Source organism: Micrasema longulum, unplaced genomic scaffold, assembly GCF_059751315.1.
Source record: "Micrasema longulum isolate JH-2025_06_02 unplaced genomic scaffold, ASM5975131v1 h1tg001111l, whole genome shotgun sequence".
Taxonomy (NCBI): Eukaryota; Metazoa; Arthropoda; class Insecta; order Trichoptera; family Brachycentridae; genus Micrasema; species Micrasema longulum.
Window position 1 is genome coordinate 145,209 of NW_028278299.1, and position 22,448 is coordinate 167,656.

Consider the following 22,448-nt stretch of genomic DNA (forward strand, 5'->3'; position numbering starts at 1 on the left):
TTTAAGTTAAACCATTAGCTCAATCAAAAATAATTATCGACGTGCTTAAAAACATGCTAAGCATTTGAGCGATCACATTGAACAACAATAATATTAGATGTAAGATACTGCATGTAAGACAATTGTTTGTGAGGTGCCTACTTCTTAATTTTCTGATAAATTAAGTTAGGTCAAAAGGACCCAACAAAATATAAACATTCGTTCAGCAACACAAATTAACTGTATTGTCATATTTGTATCAACCGCCTTTGGTAAAAAGCAATACGAGTATAATGTAATTGCTCCAAAAATATTTATGGTTTATTGCCAAATATAAAAGACTCAAAATGTAAAACAAATTTAAAAATAAAATAACTGCACATATAAATACTGTAGCGAGAGATTTAAAAAAAAAATATGTAAATCAAAACACGTTGTACTTTAAAGAATTGGTACACATATTATTTTTTATGTATTTCATTGCTTTGTATTGTTTTTTATTATATATTATACTATACCTATTATTTATGTTTAAGTAACATGTATTCTTGGCACATATAAATACTTTATATTTGTGTAATAACGATTTTTAATTTCTTACATTTGATTAACTAGGCATTTATAATTAAGTGGTTATAGTTTTTCTTTTTTATGTTATTATTTTATTAGCATAGAACTACTTATGATCTAAAGATAAAAAATTCCCACCTTAAAACAGGCTGAGCCATGTTAGATGATAACTATCATAAACAGAGAATACTCCGTTTTCATTTTACATTAATTCGTTTTATGTAGATTCCCTGTTCACTGGCGAAAAATCGGCGATTACTCCAAAACTTACTATAATATATTGCATGAGTCTTCAATACAAAAAGTGAAAATTAAATAACAATTACTATGGCGACTGCTTTTCTTGACATTTGGTTTGCCAACTGCCGGCTTAATGCAATAAATACTATGATAAATAATAAATTAGTAAATAAAAATAGCAGTTTTAGAATATTTTCTATATTTACACCGGTGAAATTCAAATATGTGATTGCGCAGCAGGATTATACGTCGCGAAACGTAAATGTTTTGACATTTAATATTAGGTGTTCACGGATGTTGCATTGTGATCGCGAATACGATAAACAGCTATGTAGAGAAACCGTTATTACGACGTTTATTAGCACGTCGATAGTTATTTGTGATTGTGCCTCAGGTGTTGTGTAGAAAACGATATGGTTATACGTGTATACTCGTTCTCTGTGTCCAGGTAGATGTAGAATACAGTTCCGAGTATGAAAGAGAACCAGAATCCTGAACTAGTTTTTTTGACTCGATGGTTACTCCCAGGCAAAATTTATAAAAAAGGAAATCGAACGGAGTAAAATCCGGCCTGTAGTGTAGTGGTTGGTGGGTTTCCCTTATATGTTTAACGTCCTAGGTTTGATTCCTGGCAGAAAGTATGTGAAGTATTTATTTCAATCGTGGTTCTAAAATGTTTCATTGTTTCTGGCACCTAGCACCTAAAGCGTAAGACTGAATACTTTGACTTCTATGTTACCTCTGTGGGGTAATGGTTAAGATGCTTGACTTACGCACGGAAGCCTCTGGGTTAGATACCCGGTAAGAACATTAACAATAAAATATATATGAATATAGGAAACAAAAGAATAGAGATTACACCATCAATTGTAATAGAAAATGAAAAACTTAATGAAGTCACTGAAATTAAATATTTAGGTGTAATGTTGGATTCAAAACTTACATTTAACCAAAACGCTAAGATGGTAATAAATAAGATTGCAAAAAAAATATCAATTTTGGGAAGGATCAGAAGATTTATTGATAAGGACTCCTGCAAAACTATTTACAAAGCAATTATTGAACCACACGTTAACTACTGTAGTAGCATTTTATTTTTATCAAACAAAGAAAACATAGATAAACTAACTGTATTACAAAATAAAGCCTTTAGAATCATTTTGAAAAAAAACAGATATACGAGGGTAAAGTCGATGGTAAATGAAATGAAATTATTAACATATAAACAAAGAATATTTTACAATACAATGATATTTGTTCATAAAATTATAAACTCTAATGAAAAAACAGAATTTTGGAAAAAAATTGATCGGAACCAGCATGAACACGATCACAATACTAGAGAAAAGAACAAAATTAGACTTCCATTTAGGAAAAAGGCAAAGTCACAAAATTCAATTTTATTTAAAGCAATTAAAAAGTATTACGAAATGGAAAAAAATATTTATGAAGAAAAAAACATATCAAAATTTAAAATAATGGTCAAGACATATGTGATATACAATTTATAAATTAAATATATTTTCAATGTTATTATTAGAACACACATAACAATATGTATGATATGTGTGCCCTACTTTAAGATTTAAATATAAATATATATATAAATGTGAGTTTCTCACAGCTGGGTGTACTGTACAGATGTTCACCGCTGTAATTGGACCTCGTGGCCTGTTGTGGTGTAAATATATATAAATATCTATAAAGTAATAGAAAATCTCAAGATACTTTGCAATATGAGTAACAATTTAGTGCCCTGTGCATCACTGGGTGCAGAAAACTATATTATAATGATTACTTTGATTTGTTGGTTGGGAGAAATTGATATTTTGCAATAAGCCCGCAAATACTATAAATGTTAAATAAGTAATAATAATTTAGTTTTCAAAAAGTTTTTTCTCATATACTTATGAAGAAGTTCAGCCCTGCTGAAAATGGGATATAATAATTGTTTTCTTACGCAAAAAAAAAACATATTTATTTTAATAAAAATAAACTTCTTTAAGCGACGTCAGTAGTTCATATAAATCAACCAACGATAAGAGATTTATAAAAAAAATTCGGTTAACGGCAAGTCAACGGACTAAACGACAGAACTGACCAAAAGAAGCGGAAGAGACCTTGAGACGTCACACGCGGAGTGATTTCAGAAATACAAAAGCGCTGATAATACGATTGTCGGCCTCGTGGTGTAATGGTCAGCGCGTTTCCCTTCCATGCAAGAGGTCTCGGGTTCGATTCCCGACATAGTTGAAATGAAAGATTTATTTATAAAAGTGTTATTACACTAGAATATTTCGTAATCCCTGGACTGGTACCTGAAGCAAAATACGGATCGCCTTGCCTTCGTAAACAAAAATGATCAAGATACGCTGCGATTGGTATACCGATGCAGTGCCCTATGCACCATTAGGTGCGGAAAGGGAATGATGATGATGATAATAGATTGCTGTTTGAGTCTCACATAAATTCTATTGTTGAAAAACCTTACCAAATGCTGGGCTTCGTTTTAAGAATTTCCAAACCTTTTAAAAAACCAAATATATTAAAAACTTCATACAACACTTTTGTACGAAGTAATTTGGAGTTTGCATCCGTTGTGTGGAGCCCACAATACATTACAAACAAAGAAAGGATTGAAAATGTTCAACAATTTTTTTTTAAACATCTAGATACATAAATTATTAAATAATAAAGTAGACTCTTTTAACCTACTCTCCAAAATTAATCTCAATGTCCCCTTTCGCGTGACAAGAAATAAGTATTTGTTCCATCTGCCAGTCTGTAGCACTAACTATGCACAACACTCTTTCCTCTATCGTTCTTGTTCTAATTATTATGCTTTTTTTTCATCTATTGAAATATTTTACATGCCCTTTAATTTATTTAAAAATAAATTAAGACTCCTTATTTCTGGCTGCGATACGATCCCACTTACTATTTAAATATGCTCACTTTTACACACACCTGAACACTTACTCCTACACGAATACACATAAACACACCCTTTTGTTGTAACACAATTAAATAATATGTATGATTCTTATTTAGAGACTTTGCCGGTCTGTCTTTAAACTGTATTTTTTTTAATGTTACTATATCATTGTCGACTGTTTGTTTCGTTAAAATAAATAAATAATACGAAATTTTATTTCAAAAATGGCCTAGTTTAATAGTATATTAACAAATTGAAAAAACACTGAACTTCCTCGTTTGACAAAGCAATCGATTTGACGACTCTGCCATTGTCGAGTGGGTGAGAAAATTTCGCGTGTTTCCAGCATAAGCCCCCGGCAGACAGAAGCGGAATAATTATTTTTCATGTAAAACAATTAGGAATAATGATTCGACTTAATCAAATTACTTTTATGGATATTGCTTCTTTTATCCACTAACGAAATTAATTTTCTAACGAGAGACGAAGCGAACACACTAAACAACTAAACGATAACGATGCTTTTAAAAGCTGTTTTTATACCGAATTTATGTTTATTTTAAAGTCGTATACTTTAACATTCATTGCATTTGAAGACAATAAATAATAATATTGGATTTTTTACTATAGTCCTTAAAATAAATCTTGATTAAATGACAGCGATCATTAATCAAATGGATTTTATCAGTTTTTTCATGCAAACATGAAACTCTGTTTCCGAAAATTGATATAAAAACGCAAAAACAAGCCGACTATAGTGTGCTTAAGACAATTATTCACCAAAAAATAAGACATTTTTTTTTTTTTCATGAACAACATCACATGAAAATTTTTTTTATTCGATCAATTTGTCCCATCTCTAACATTTTTCCAAAATGATGTAACCTTGTAAGAACGTTAATGACTTCCGAGGGGGTAAAATTTAGTCTTTTGTCTACAAACATTTGGATAAACTCAAATATTGTAATAAAACCAACTGGTCCAAGAAGAAGTTTGAAAATTCGAAAATTGTTTTCAGGCGTTGCCTAGTATGTGTAATAATTCAGTCAGATAAATATCTAGCGCCCTTGAGGTGATTTTCACAAAAACGGCGCTATATAAATTTTCCATATATATATATGGAAAATTATATATATATGAAACCTTTATTGTTGTGAAGGTATTATATATATATATCTTCACAACAATAAAGGTTTCAACTCTTTAACTTCACTAAAATCAACAAATGGAAGAATTGAAGAAATATGGATATTTAAACATAGGCAAAATGGTGAAACTGTGTAACAGTGTGTAAAGTGGCCACTTAAACCAGCCAATGGTTTTTTTATTTTTATTTTATTTATTTAACTTTTTGTACATAATGTTATTTGTACATTGGCGGGCTTATTGCCAAATGGCAATTTCTTCCAACCAACCAATAAAAAAAAAGTTTTATTTTTATAATTCAAGTTACAGAACATATTCAATAGAAAAAAAAAAAGATTAAAAAGTGAAAAATATATAAAAATAGAAATAAACGTATTTGTTTATAAATTACCTTAAATCAAAACTATTACTCAATGGGAAAAAGGAAAAAAGCGGAAAGAGGAAAAAGGAAAAGAGGAGAGATTAAGGAAAAGAAAGGAGATGTTTCTTCAGACGTGATTTAAACAGAGATAATGTAGTAACATCTTTGATGGTGGATGGGAGATGATTCCACAGTCGAGCCGCATGGACACTATATGAGTTAGAGAAGAAAGAGGAATTGTGTATGGGTATTAAGAGAGTGCCTTGAGAATGAGAACAAAGAGGTAAACCATGAACTGAAAAGCGTTGAAATTTTTCACACAGGTAAATAGGAGCGTTAGGACTATGAAGTACATTGAACAAAAGTGAGAGGGAGTGATAGTCTCTCCGCTGTCTAATTTTGAGCCATTTCAGTTGCCTACGATAATCAGAAATGTGGTCATATTTCCTAAGACCAAAAATGTACCTTATGCATGTATTCTGAAGTCGTTCAAGTTTATCGAGTTGCTTTTTACACATTTATAATGATTTATATGTCCAGTATTGTATTAAAAAAAAATAATAACATGGCCAGATACGAATGATTTTTCGTGTGTCAATATAAATCACGCTTTAGACGTTACTACAAAGTTATGTCCTCACTTTTGCTGACAACTTTCAAAATTGATTTCATAGTATACCGAAAACCCACATACACTGACATAAAAATACATAATTCCTCAAATCATCCAACCTCGCATACACACTCAGCATTCTACTCCTTGATACACCGTCTCTTAAATATACCGATGTCAAAATTGAATTTTCAAATTAAACTAAACACAATAAAAGCAATTGCTTATTATAATGGTTACGATCCAAATATTACAGATAATATTTTAAACAAAGAATAAAAACAAATTATTCAAAATCAATTCCACGTTTTCAAACAACGGGGTGGAGATGATTTTTATACATTAACAATAGGGTATTATCACGTTTTTTTATTATTTTGCAAAAAAATAGAGAAAAAAATTACGAAGGTAACTGTACAGTTTTTTTTTATTTTATGTCCACGCGTTACTTTTTAAGAGCGGGATAAAAACGTTTACTTTGAATTGGCGCCAAAACGACCATTCGGATGCCGAATGGGCTTGTGACGTCACGTGTTACGAATCCGGATGACCGTTCAAACAAATTCATACGAATTTGTATAGCCTACGTGTTGTTTTTGTTGTAATCGGTTGTTTTACACTGTTTTAACTAATTAACGCGCATAAAATGTATTTAGTTATAATATACAAGTACTGTTTAGTTCCGATGTGCACAAACACTACGATGAAGATGCCAAATAAAGCTTTTTTGGCCATTCCTATGAAACGAGATGTTAAAAAAAACAAACCACTATAGGTAAATACTAAATTTAATGATGTACTATACATGATAGTAGCAGACTGTAGACTATAAAAAATTACTATTAGTAGGTGCTAAAATTAGCACTTATAAAGCTTGACAGGTACTACAATACTAAACGTTATTGTTTATATTTCTGTACTTATGTTACTAAGTTTAATTTGTAGAAGACTGTTGATTTTCTAAATAAACCTAGGCACCTTATTTATTTGTGAAATGTATTTCATTTACAAAATGGCAACTGACCTTGAGATGCTGGACAGTCTTCACACTTGCCGGAATCTATTATTTCCTAGAATTCATCGCAAATCAACGTCACCGAGTACGCTTTGGTTCTAACTTTATGTTCTGGGGTGACTCGACCTTTTACCATTCAAATATCACTCGTCCGTTTTACTTGAATGTAACCTATGGCATTGTCTCCGTAATTTTCCCTAGCTGATATATTAATAAGTAAATCACATTTACAGACAACAACAACAGACATGTTTACAAGCAATGGTATTTTATGGATTATGTTGTGTCAAAGTTACGTTACTTCCCTTTTGTATTAAATGTACGCGAAACAATACATTTATAGTACATGCAAATAGTACAACTATTTAAATGAATACATTCTGGAAGCAAACATTATATATTTCCTTACCTTGCGGCCTTTATATTTCTATACTCGGAACTTAAAAAAATTGGATTGGATGAGAAAAAAATACCCATCATGATTATATCATTTCGATTTTCCTTGTAAAAAACCAATATCAGTCATAATGCTATGGATGTTCATAAATGAAAACAAAAAAAAGCATAGGAAAAGACGAAATTTAACTATAAAAAACAAATAAAAAGCCACAAGCCGCCCGCGTCGGACGATCTCAGTATAGGATTTGAGGGAACGTAAGATCCATTAGTCACGCGTGACGTCATCCACCTTTTTGGCCAGTTACGGGCCGTTTTATTTCTATCAAACTTTAAATAGAAAATTATAAATGAAAACATTCGTTTTAGATTTTTATAGTACAATGCTCACGATCGTAGAAATATTTTTTAAATACTGAATACATTTAAAATCAATCCTCAGTTTATGAAAATACCCTATTATTCAAATAAAATTTTAAAAGATTTACCGGATGACATAAAATCAGCATTTTACACAACCGATAATATAGGAAGTATACTAAAAAACACCAAACAAAGAACTGATAAATTAGATCGATAATGCATTTACAAGTTGATGTTCCATGACTGCAAGTCAATTTATTTATGAAAAACATCACGTACTTTTAAAATTAGAGTTAAAGAATATATGAGATGTCTTAAAAACAATAATTTTTCCGAGTTTGCTGACCATATTTTAACAAATAGTCACTCATTCAACTTTGAAGGTGGCGTCGAAATTTTACATACAAACAAAAAAGGATATGCACATGATTATTTTTAAATATTGGAGATTAGAAAGGCTGTAAATAAAAAAAATCATATTGTTAATAATCAAATAAATCTTAGTAATAGTCCAATTTTAATATGTTCCATCTCCCTAAATCCACACACACCCTCTCTCATCTCTACTCCCGTAGCCATGCCCACTCTACCTTCACTGTGAAAATTTTATATATGTAATGTTAGTTTGTAATTAACCATGAAGAAGGCATAGTATTGCCGAAACTAGTTGGTTGTCAAATTATAAAAATATAAGTGGTACATAAAAACAAAGTGATTTTATTGAATTTTAATAAATTATATAACTGTTAACTGTCTTCTGTATGCGGATGATGCCGTGCTTCTTGCTAGCAGCAAAGAAGACCTTCAATTCTTAGTAACAAAAGTCTACGAGGTATGCAAGAAAAGCGATTTGCTTATGAATGTTGATAAATCGAAAGTGATGGTTTTTGAAAGGGATGAAAATATAACTAAATGTGAGATCAGCGTGAACGGAGATATTGTGAATCAGGTAGAAGAATTTGTGTACCTGAGAAGTATGTTTACTAGGAATGGAAAGACCGAGAAAGATATTAAAAGGAGTGTGAGTGCCGGGAGCAGGGTGAACGGTGCACTGAAATCTACTTCGGCAAACAAATGTTTATCGCAGGAGGCTAAACTAGCAGTTCACAACGGAGATCTAGTGCCAACTCTAATGTATGGGAGCGGAGTATAGAATTGGAAAAATGATGATGAAAGTAGGTTGAATGCTGTCGAAATGCGATCCCTCAGGCAAATGTGTGGTAAAACGATGTATGAGATCCGTGAAATGTGTAAGGCTGAGACATGCATTATTGACAGAATCAAGAAAAGGGTGCTGCGTTGGTTTGGACATGTAGAGCGAATGGACAGCGAAAGAACGGCCAAAAGGATCTACGATGCAAACGTTGATAGATGCAGAAAACGAAGAAGACCGAGAAAGACATGGCACGATCAAGTCCATCAAATACTTGAAGATGGACATGTCAAAAGTAGGAATAATCGGCGTGCGTGCATGAGAAGATGTATGAATGTAGAGGAAGCGAGGTCTGTTTGCCAAGTTAGAGTGTTATGGCGTTCTATCCTCTCTGCCTACCCCTACGGGGAAACGGCGTGACGGTTTGTTGTTGTTGTTGTTTTTGAAAGAAATAAATATTGTTCACATCATCAAACAGTAATTATTGTGAATATATAAGGAAACTTTGTAAATATTTAAGTTAGTTTGATAATATCCTAACAAGACGAAACGCGTTACATATATTTATAAAAAATAATAGTAGAATTATATCCAATAAAATTATTTTATTTTGGATACCTTGCCAAATTTTTATATGGAATTCCACCAATTATCTGCATACGCAATAAATTCATGATTTTCACTTGTCAACCGACGATACCTTGACTTTGCAGACATGCTTGTGCATTTGGAAAAAATCATATCATACGAAAATTTCATTTCACAGACTCGTTAAATGGTTTTTTAAAAATGTTAGCCTTTAGATCCAACATCCATTATAATAATGTCCTGAAACAGCCGACGCTGCTTAGATCTTCCTGACAGATTTGGAATCCCGTTTTCAGTGGAGTCTGGCTCCTAATTACTGGCTCGACACTCGACACCCACGTTTCTCCCGCCGCGTTCCCGGGGAAGATCGTAGATATCATTTAACTGGAATCCACCTTAATATTTTTTCTATCAATTTTCGTAAATGTTAAATTACCTTTGGTGTAAAAATAAATGTTTACGGCAAACCTGAGCTGAAATGTATTTTGAATTGGAAAAATAATGATTTATTATTTTTAATTTTACCTGGATAGTTCTGAATCTTAAAGCTGAAAGGCTGGAAGTCACATTTTTCGCATAATTATGTTACGAATGACATTTTGTTCATATATTCAGATTCTATTAATGCTTGAAACATTGGAGTCCTCCGGTATACCACTACTAAAATAGCTTGTTCTAAAACACCAGTACACCAGTAGTGCAGTAATAATACTCTGCTTTCAACAAAATTCATCGGTTTGCTGGTATTAAAGCGGTGAATACCGAATCAATGAGGAACTTCAGCCCTACTGGAAATTGGATACAAAAATGTTTTCTTGCGCGCGGTAAAAATTTGAGCATTAATTTGTACAGTAAAATTTCTTAAGAATGTACGAAACGCCCTACTTTGAATGACGTCACTGGTTCATTTGAAGCAACCAATGATATAAGAGCTTTGAAGGATATCCGGTTTAGCCACCGTAAACGAACCAATCGGAAGAACTGTCATAGAGCAACCTCTGACGTCACACGCGGAGTTATTTCAGAAATACAAAACTTTAAAAAATCATAGCGCTGATAATACGATACATTAAAATAAAAAAAATAAAAAAATTGGCTTAGTTTAACATTCTATTAACAAATAAAAATATTTCAAAAAGACACTGATATTCCTTATTGAAGATAACTCTGTTAACTTCCCATTGAAATCTATTTCCTTGTCCAGATAAATTTATGAAAAAAAAAACAACCCTTATTCTTATTATAAAACAAATTTTAATAATCAACATTTTTTACCTTCCAGGAACATATCCGTCAATCGAGGGAGGGACATTTGGACGAACTTGGACAACTTCCCACTAAAATATCTGAACCAGTATCTAAAATAAGCCTGAAGCAAGATTCCCTGTTACCGAAGTCCAGATCTGACCACCACATGGAGAATATAGATTGTTATGTTCCAGGAGTTGGAGAAATCCTCCCCATCCTGCTCCAAGGAAACAAGAGAGAGCGTTCTGCGGGAGACTCTGCGTCACTTCCTCAGAACATCAACATGAACAACAGAGACAACGAAATCATAGTCAGACAACAGAGCTTACAAAGACAGGATCCTTCGATAGAAAGAGACAGGGGATTTGAAAGCGATGATCAAGGAGTAAATGAAATAGGCGGCAGTGGGATCGTTCCAGAAATGTGCGACAGTTCTTGCCAAACTAGAGAAAGTTTGTTCCATACTCCTGCATTTAGCCAACCGGGATCTGATAGATCGTTCTCCCCGGCACCTCCCAGTGTAGATTATTCGAGAAAACCAGGAAGAAACAGGGAGCATCACTCCGATTCTAGTGCGAGACCCACATATCAAGGAACTACTCCCTTCAGCACGTTTGGATACAGCGGAAGTACCATGCAGCGAGGAGACAGTAGGTCCCAAGAAAGTAGAAGCAAAGACCCCAGATACAAGGCTGAAGCGGTCATAGAAATGGACAATTTCGACGATGAAGGCAATCAGTTGAACGATCCAAACGGAAATTCAGTAAACAAGAAGAATGATCTTGATTATGACGACCGGAACCGAAACAAGCTGGAGCAAGAACATCTTTCAAAGACCCCATCGAGCGGCAGAGCATATCTAAATGAAGACAATCTAAATTATGATAAAATGCACACGAAGAAACATCTAGAACGAAGGCCCTACAGCGTGGAGACGACCAAATCTGCACCGGACGTGATTATCATGACGAAATCGCACTGACCCGACGACTCTCTGACATCTGAATGGGAGCCCTACAAACGGCGAGTGCCAAAAAACTTCCTCAGAACATCCGGAGGCGTCCTGAAGAACCCAGGATCTGGTTTATGTCCGCATTCAGAGTACAAGTCTCCCGTTGTGTTTGTCAGGAATTGCCAAACGCAGACTTATGAAGAAGATTTCTTCGCTATTGAAACCATGTTCAAATCTCAAGAGAGCATCAATTATTTTCTTACGTGATATTTACATAAGTCAACTATTGTCTACACTAATTTGCTCACCTTTCTCAGTTTCATAGCAAGAGCATAAATTCGTTTTTCTGTATTTTTTTCATCGTAATATAATACATTCTTCGAGAATTTCTGCACAACAATGTTGCTTATGAGTTTTTTGATATTTTTTTTGCCATTTTTTTTACTTTAACACACTTCGGTTAAACTTTTTGTAATATACGGTATTTGTATATTGCTTCTATCAAACCTGATCTGATCTCCACACACATCATTTTTGTAATTTACAACTTCTTTCCAAACTATTTTGAATCGATCACAAAATCAAGGGGCCAAAATTATCACAAGCTTTTTGTCGATTATTCCAATAAACAAGATGGCCAAACGTCTGTTCCAAAATTGAATTTTTCCAAAAGCGTATATTAAATTTTAGATGTACCAACTGTTTTACAGTTATTTTTTTTTACAATTTGGAATATCAAATATGTGAAATTAAAATAAAATTCAAAATGGTTTGGTAACACAATTGTTCCTTTTTGAGGGTCTTAAGTCCTGGAGGCTTAACACAACTTCATTTAACTAATGTTTGTAAATATTAGTATGTAACCACTTACCGACTTTCAATGTCTACCGGCTTCGAGACGTGCCCGTTTCATCGTCAGGACACTCACTACACCAACATGCAAATACTGAATATACATAATATTTACGAAAAAATAAATCAAATGAGGACTGTTTTAACAAAGCGAAATATCTACAAAATGTAAATTTTTCGGGAGAAGGTTTTTTCATGTTAAAAATAAAACCATTATGATTTTAAATGAAATAAAAATTAAATTTTACGGATATATAAAATCCTTACACATGCACAATAAATCAATATTGTAGAATCAGTAAAATTATTTATAAAAATGTTCTAGATTCACGAATTTTCACAAAAAAAAAATATCTACATATTTTTGTGATAGGTATGGAAAATTTATTTATGTTGGGAATTAAATAAGTTTACTTTTGCATGAAATCAGTTTAAACTGATTTTTTGTAAAATTATATGTCTACTAACATATTTACGTACCTATGTAAATATACACATTAAGGTATTTACCTCCTACATATTTTTACATACATACATTTTTAAATAGCTAATCTTAGGCATGTTTCCCATTTTGTAAAATGTTTCCCTCGGCACGGGACACCCCAGTGAGGGAACATTATTCTGTATAAAAAAAAAGAATACAAACAACTACTACTACTACTACTACTACTACCATCACGCCATTTCCCCGTAGGGGTAGGCAGAGAGAATGGACCGCCACACACGTCTATCCTGGCATACACTCCTAGCCTCTTCCACATTCATACATCTTGTCATACATGCCCTTCGGTTCTGTCTGCTTTTGACATGACCAGACTTAAGATTTTGGTTTGTCTGATCATGCCACGTCTTCCTTGGTCGTCCTCGTCTAACGTTGCCGTTCATTTTTGCCATATATACTTGTTTTACCATTCTCTCGTCGTCCATTCGTTCTACGTGACCAAACCATCTCAGATACCCTTTCTTAATCTTATCAATTATACATGTCTCAGATTTACACTCTCGCCTGATTTCATCATTCGTAACCCTGTCATACATTGATTTCCCACACATTCGTCTAAGAGATCGCATTTCAACAAATTCATACAAACAATGTAAAAGTATAAATAAATAATAGCACAAACAAAGTGATAACAAAACGTATTTCAAATCATTTTTTTTTTCTTTTACTTCTTTTTTCTTGGCCGAAATCATGTTTTTTTTTGTTATTTTTTTTCGATTTTAAAAAACTTAACACCCCAAAAAAACATGTAGATATTTCGCATTGTGAAAACTCTATGTGGTGTAGTTATTTCGTTTTGTAAAAATTCACGATATTTTAACCGCTACAACTTCGCAATTATTTCATTTTGTTAAAGTTTTATTTCACCAATCGATAAAGCTCACATGGAAGAACCCATTTCAATAAAAAAGACGCATTTGGTTTTTTTTGTAGAAATTTTGCTTTGTGAAAACGGTCCTCAATTACATGCAGATTTATCAGGGGTTGCAATCACCACCACGTCTAAACAAGCATTAAAAATAGGTTAATAATATTCAATGGTACGTTGGAGTATGGGTGGGGTTCCAGGTTTGGGAAGGAGAGGGGCAAGGGGGTTAAAAGTTACACGATTGGTTAATTTTGAAATAAAAAAGTGGGCTATATTGAAAAGATACTTGATTATTTTACCAGGGGAATATTCTTTTTTAAACATTTTTAAATGTGAAACACCTCATTTTTCCAATGTAAAATTTTAACTTCAGTATCCTTATGAAAATCATTATTCGAATTTATGAGATGATTGACAAACTTTCATCTTATGATTTAAGTGTCTCATATATGTTCTTTAATGTGACTATTAAAGCTACGTAGTAACTTCATTTATGCATCATTATTCCTTCTCACTCCTAATGGTGCGTAGAGTACTGCATTGGTACAGCAATCATAGCACTCCCTAATCATTTTAGTTACATGAAGGTAAGATGATCATTCGTAAGCTTCAGATTCAAGACCCTCAAAAGTACACAAATATTGGTCATGGCAAAACCTTATAAAATTCAATATCTTCTCAACCTTTTTATGTAATGTGTTTATTTGACTATCTTTGATTATATTTGCATTATTTTACAAATTAATGTTCTTAAAATACAACAAAATGAAATAATTTGAATTGTAAATGGAATTGAGTATTTTGTCTCTCATTAGATGTTCTAAATCGCTATAATAATATTAATTTTACTAAAGACTTGCACGTAACACGTTGTGTGTGACGTATTTATAGTAAATTTTATTTTATTTATAGCGTTTTAGCGAAACTTCGAAACTTTTAAATTCTAATATTTTTTTACCAAAAACTGATTTTTTAATGTTTTATTTTTCATTATAATTTGAAAGTGGGGAAAGTCTTTCATTTATCGAACAAGCATCCCTTTCACAGACCCCTACAACTCCCCTGCAAAACATCTTTTTTTTAAAAAGGTATTTGACCAACGAAGCGATACGCACCGGACGCGTACAAGAAAATTAGCTGGGTAGGAGAGGGATCGGTTGTGGAAGCGATGCTGGTCCGAGAAATTAAGGATACACACCATTTTGGAATTATTAAAAAAATAATGTTGAAAAAATTAGTTTTAAAAAAAATTTATTATAAGGATTTTTTTCAATGTTTGCTTCGAGAAATGTTCCTTTAAAGTTTCGCGGTCTGGCGTTAAATCGCCATGTATTTTATACTTAGATGGGTCAGAAAATGGATCAATCGTAATAAGATCTCGTGCAGTTTTTTATACAATCATTCTTGTTGTTCATCTTGAACCATTTTATTTGCTGTTTTACACGGAACAGTTTATGGGATTTCAAATTGGGCGTAAGCATGCGCAGTACTTAAATATTTTTGGAACCATGACGGACAACAGTTTCAGGCCCTTTTCACACATGCCACGCAAATCCACCCGGCCCGGTAACTTTACCGCGTTCATCCTACTAACGCATACACAACGTGTCAGCTTTTGTAGGGTAAACTCGGTAAAATTACCGGCCTGTGTAAAAAGGGCCTCTCAGTTGACAAAACAAGTATTCTGTGACGACACGCGGTGTTTCGTTTCATACAAGCTACTCGCCAAAATTCTAAAATGTCTCTAAACCCGCTCGTGCGATGTATTTCACCCGAATGGTAAATGTTACACAGTGTGTAAATTGGCCACTTAAACTAGTCAAAGACAGGTGTAAACACGTGATTATATAACCATACATTTTGTCTCGGTCCCGGGTTTTCACGTGGTTTACCAGCTGTCTAAAAAGGTGTATTTTATTGGCATCTAGTGACTTTTATTAGTGCTTTTTCGCTGCTTGTAAACCACGTGAAAACACGGAACCGGGACGCAACGCATGGTTATTATAATCACGTGTTTACACGGCTCCGGGATACAAAACACAAAAATCAGTGAGGCCCTGTATATGTGCGAACATTGCAATTCGCAATGTGGCTCTCCATAAAGGCCAATGTTAGTAAAGCTACCTTCAAAAAATGACTAATTTAATTATTTCAAATAAATCTGAGAAGTTTTACTTGATTTAACCTAGTATTTTAGAAAATATGACACTTTTAAAAAACCCTTCACAAGGCATGAAATTTCACAAAAATGAGCCGGGCACAGGGTAAATTCTATGTGTATTCGGCCGGTGCTCAGAGTCTTAAAAACCGACAAAATAGGGAGCGGTGGGCACGACGAGGAGCATGACGAGTAATGTTGCCACACTACGTCTCTGCCTCCTTTCCTCGCTACTTCCCATGGCACTCGTCTAGTGTGTGGCCAGGCTCAATAACCGCGTTACTTTGTTGTTCATTTCTCCATGGTGGGGAAGATGTTTATGTACTGCAGGACGTTGATCTCGTGTTTCGCAGAATGCAGTGAATTGAATTTAATAGAAAACGCTCACTTGCGTCATCGCACTATAATTTCAGGTGAAATGAGGATGACTGTTTAGAGCCAAATATGTTTTCGTTTTAAAACGTTTCCTCTTGAAAGCCATTGTACCTTATTAAGGCTGTGGTCTTGTAAAACGCACTCAAAATGATGAAATCATACGACCGGTACCGAAAACAGTAGGTACGAAGGTAATAAAAACGTAAATAAGATATTGTTACAAATTAAATATTACAAACAAAATTATCTTCGTTAAAAAAAAAAAAAACAATTCTATAAAAAAAGGTTTCAACTAAAATATTTCAATGAAAATATATTTTTTAAAGTATTCCCAAAGGCATAATTTTACGTAGAAATAAAGGAAAATGTCACAAAAATGCACATGATTTAAAATGCTTGTATTTCTTTTCAAAAACAAAAAATTGAAATTCTGTTTTGACCACTTTTATGTTTAATTTATTATCTTAAAATTAATTTCAAAAATTTTGCTCGAAACTTAGTTTTTTATACGAGAACCCAGATACCTAAGTTTAGTCTAAATTTAAAATGGCGTAATCTGCCGGTCTACAAGTAATTATATTTTAGTTAGATAATTTTTTTTTAATTGAAATACCTTTAAAATTATTGTTTTTATCTAATTTATGATTTTAATTTTTTTTATTATTGCGCTATTTAAAAAAAAACACTCGTTTTAAAATGGCAAAATCAAATGATTTTCTCATTTTGCATGCGTTTCACCAGACTACAGCCTTAACAGCTTGACAACTGCGTATTGAATTACCATTTCAACAATAAATTCTTTGAATTGGCTATGATGATTGATGGTTTAAACTACAATTGAACGTAGTGAAGCAGCCAGTCCACAATTTAGAAAAACAGAAATATTGGTGTTATCGTGTGCAGTAAGATCAATTCATTGTCCCGCTAAAAACAGCCAAGCCGCTTTCATGCAGAAAAACTGTAAGAATCACCTCTAGAAAAAAGTGTAGATCACAAAAACGGCATTTCCCAACTTGCAGAAAACACCCACAGCACAAAGTACATTCACGGAGACTGGACCACTGTGCGCGTGCAAACCACAAGCCCACTGCGTGAAATCGCATGATTGGCCCATTTCACACCACGGCAAAAATATACACGGCATGATAAAATACAATTCGGTGGATTGACATTTATTGTTTTACAATTATTTAAATTATTTATTATATTTAAATTATTATTATTATATTTAATTTTAATTATATTTAAATTTACAATTATTTAAATAAATTGAAATTGAAATTAAATAAATTTACTTATTTAATGCCTGGCAAACGCAATGACCAGTACACCACGAGACCGACTAATCTCCAGTCGATTTCCTTTTGCAGGATTTTTACGTGAGATTAGTAAATTTTGACGATTTTGATAAAATTATCATTAAAATCTCTTTTGTTTCACAAATTACAACAAGGATTGAGAATACCTTAAATAAGGGAATATGGAATTCTAGGCATTTACAGGGCTTATGACCTGTCATTGGCTGGTTTAAGTGGCCACATTACACACTGTGTAACATTCACCATTGTGCCTATGTTTGAACATCCATATATCTTCAATTCTTCCATTTGTTGATTTTAGTGAAGTTAAAGAGCTGAAACCTTTATTGTTGTGAAGAGATTCATCTGACTGAATTATTTAACATACTAGGCAACGTCTGAAAACAATTTTTAAATTTTTAAACTTCTTCTTTGACCAGTCTGTTTCATTACAATATTTGAGTTTGTCCAAATGTTCGTAGACGAAAAACTTGATTTCACCCCCTCGGGAGTCATTAAGATTAACAATTTACAACAGGGATGGAGAATACCTTAAATTTAGTTTTTCTATATTTGAATGGGATTGTGGTCCCGTGGCTAGTGTTGTGGACTCATGGATCAAAGGTCCGAGGTTTGAACCCCCCTCTACCCCAACACAATTTCCATTATCTAATACTGAGTTATTTACAAAATCATAATTTTCTTTCCGCATCTAATGCTGCATTGGTACACTAATCGCAGCGTATCTTGATCATTTTTGTTAAATGAAGGTAAGATGATCAGTCTTACGGTTCAGGTACCAGTCCAGGGACTATGAAATATTCTGGTGTAAAAACACTCTTTTTAAATAAATATTTCAAATCAACTATGTCGGGAATCGAGCCCGAGACCCCTCGCATGGTAGGCAAACGCGCTGACCATTACCAAGTTATTCACAACTTGTTGAAAATGGTCAACAAAATGGAAATATTTGGGTAAGTTTTAAGAATGCTTATATTTTGTTATTTATTTAAAAATAACAATATGTTGACCGGGGCGTTTTTATATATATATTTTTTTAAATCATTAATTATGGAGTTTTATAAAATAAAAAAAGACGAAAAATATAAAGATTATTTAATAGGTACAAATGAATTTAATCAATGTCAAACCACTTTAATTTTACCGTGCCATTTAGATTAAAATGATACGTGTGAAATAGGCTATTCTCCGTCAAATATCAGGCGGCTGGTTTGTTTATTTGGAAATTCTTGTTATAATGAACAGACTTTAGAAAAATCTTATGGTAAGGATGCTGATGGGTAGATAAATGCCTCCAGAAATCTAGTTCTCTTAAATAAATTTAAGTAAGTAATTTTATAAATTCATAAATTCAGAAATACCCATGATAAAACACATGTAAAACAGAATTTCACCTTATACATTCAAAGTTTGAATAAGGTTTTATTTAATATTAGATTTGGCTGTTTTCTACAAAATGCGTATTTTAGATTGTGTGGTCAGCCAGACTTTATAAAAATTTAAGCTTATTAAAAGAAATTAATTATTTACAATTAAATACCTTAATATATATATGATCAATACATCATGACATAACACAATTCAGAGTTTTACTAGGGCGGGCTGTTTTCTGCAATATGCACATTTTAGGTTTTGTGGTCTGCCGGACTTTAAAAATCATTAAAACTGGTCAAATACATAATTAAATTGTTTTTTCTATTATAAAAATACTAACGTATGCATTATTTATCATGCGTCAAAGTTTAAAACATTCCAACTGTTGTGTTGATTTGATTATTCGCTCTTTTCACAAAAGAGCTATTATCTCAGTTTCACTTTTATATGGCTGGCTACTTTCTGCGTTTAATTCTACGTTCAATTATGTTGACAATCTTTGTATTTGATTTATTTCCTGTCAATGTCTGAGCATAAGGCGCTTCTTGGTGAATGATACAATGATAATTAATCGTTCACGTAGCGTGTGATGTTAACGGCCTTATCTCCCTCAGTTCTAGATCAACCACTTCCTTTATTATTATATCACTGCTTTAGTGTCATAATCCAGGGAGGAAATATGGGAATACATGTGTTTGAAGAAAAGCCGGGCCGCTGTCCTCTTAAGCTTCCTCATTAGATTTTTTTAAAGACTTCGCTGAGCAAACATTAAATTTATAATTAATAAATCAACATCATTACTATTAAATTACTAAGTGCAGTGCCCTTGGCTTTGAGGTGATTTTTACAAAAAAGGCGCTATAAAAAATATCAATTTCTTTATTACATAAATAATTTTGCTAGCTTAATTTTTTTAGGGGAATATTCTGCCAGGCGGAATTGTGATCAGAATATATTTTTAAAAATAACTAATTAGTTGAAACAAGCTCTCTTAGACGACAATGTAAAAAAATATATGTACAGAAATCAAATGTAAATATTAAAATTTCAATAAGTGAAAGGTTGTTTTTATGTAGTTTTAAATCTGTTTTTTAATCACATTATTTAATGAACATTAAAAAATTAATATTAAAATATATATAAATATTTAAATAAACATGTAAAAATTTGACTGTTTTTCTTTATTTACATCTCAGAGGATCTATTGAGAGATGAATGCTAAAAACCTACCATATTACTATCCTACTGTCCTACCCAGTTTTTCATAGGAGGCAAATCAGCAATGCACAATGGAGTACTGTTGCCGAGCATGTAAAAATTTGACTGTTTTTCTTTATTTACTTCTCAGAGGATCTATTGAGAGATGAATGCTAAAAACCTACCATATTACTATCCTACTGTCCTACCCAGTTTTTCATAGGAGGCAAATCAGCAATGCACAATGGAGTACTGTTGCCGAGCCTTGGGTTTGAATTTTCTTTAACACACATATTAAATAATAAAAACAACGTATTTTCTTTTGTAAAATCCAATTGTGTTTTTCTTAGTTATTACGACGTACGTCGCTCATATTATCTCTGTCCAGGTGAATGAAAAATACAGTTATGTGTGTAAAATAGAACCAGAATCCTAGACGAGTGTTTTTCGACTCGATAGCTATCAGAGCAGCTGTTCTCGGGTAAAAATCCTGAATAAGGTAATCGAGTAGAGGTAAGAACACCTTATTGTTAAGTGAATGGCGCGTTCGCCTGCCATTCTTGAGATCCTGGGTTCGATTCCTGGCAGGGTGGATGTGAAATGCTGATTTAAAGGTTGCCAAAACTTCATTATTTCGTGATTGCTGAACTGAAACCAGGGCCGCAATTGTAAAGGCTATCTTTTTTTTAAAAAATTTAACACTATAACTATTTTTTATTTTTTTTATTTTGCACCACAACGGGCTAGGAGGCCCAATTACAGCGGTGAATTACATCACAAAACACCCGGGCTTAAGAAAAATCACGTTGAATTTGTGTGTTCTCAACGGGAATTGAACCCGGAACATTCCGTGAGTGAGTCAAGCGTCTTGACCACTACACCACGGAGGCCGCCATATATACATATACAATTTATATACAAATACACGGCGCGGCCGTGCAGTTCAGACTCCCCCCTCCCCCCTTCTCGTTTCATCCCTGCGGAAGTGAGCAACCATTTGTTTTTTTTTCTATGTTTTATTTTTTATGATTTTAGTCGTTCTAAAAAAAATATTTTAATGTACCAATATGTCTTCTTGCTCATACTGATCATCGTGGTTTCGGATGTGACAGGGTTTAAAGAACACCCTGTGTATATATATATATTTTTAAAACATGTTTAATTAAAGATCACCGACGAAGATATTTTAAATTTTCATACAAATATACACATTTATAGTATAGATTTCACTTTTTATACTTTCTCGATATGTACTCAAGAAGTTAGCATTTAAAATGCGGCCCTGTAGCTCAATCACAAATAACTATCGACGTACTAATTAGCGACGTGATAACAATTTCTCACCATGGTTGTTTATCGTATTCGCGATCACAATGGAACATCCGTAAATACCTAATATTAAATGTCAAAATATTTACGTTTAGCGACGTATAATCCTGCTGCGCAATCACATATTTGAATTTCACCGGTGTAAATATAGAAGATAGACTCTCAATGGACAGACAATTAAAATGGACAAAACACATAGACGGACTCACTAAAGTAATGGCATCACTACATAGCCTCTTCTACAAAATTAAAGATTTTATATCAAGAAAGGAAAAAATGATGATGTACGAAGCCTATGTCAAAAGTAAATTGAGTTACATGATCGCCTTCTGGGGAACTGGTAACAAGACAGACATAACAAGAATACAAAGACAACAAAATAAAATTCTTAAACGAACATACAACCTACCCTACCTGACCTCTACGACTGAACTGTACAAAAAAACACACCAGTTTGACATAAACTACTTGACTAAAATTGAGACCTTAAAAATTGTGCACAAAATAACACTGGGAAACATACAAGACGACGACATAATATTAGTCAAAAATGCTGACATACACAAATATAACACCAGACAACAAAAACACTATCATATTGAAAAAGCAAAGACAAACACAGGACAGTCAAAAATACTACATAATGGACTTAACCACTACAACGACCTACCTTACTACTTGAAAACTTTTAATGGAGACAAATTTAAAATCAATCTGAAAAAGCACATGATGACTGAACTAACTAGACTAGACGAGACATATAATGACTAGACAATATTAAATTTCTAATGTAACCCTAACGGGTTTTTTAAAATTGTAAATAAATATAATTTTTTTTTTTTTTTAATCATTGTCGACTGTTTGTTTCTTTAAATAAATAAATAAATGAGGCGAGGAAAGGAAATGAAGATGATT

At 32.9% G+C, this 22,448-nt stretch overlaps 1 protein-coding gene across 1 annotated transcript in view; it reads left to right on the forward strand.

Moving 5' to 3' along the window:
* Neto (Neuropilin and tolloid-like) overlaps positions 1 to 12,537 on the forward strand; it is a 96,760-nt gene extending 84,223 nt beyond the window's left edge. The window contains exon 9 of the mRNA XM_088233482.1: positions 10,642 to 12,537. Within this exon, the coding sequence (XP_088089608.1) occupies positions 10,642 to 11,589 (948 nt within the window). The 3' untranslated portion in view covers positions 11,590 to 12,537. The remainder of the gene's footprint in view (positions 1 to 10,641) is intronic.
* Positions 12,538 to 22,448: the final 9,911 nt, after the last annotated feature.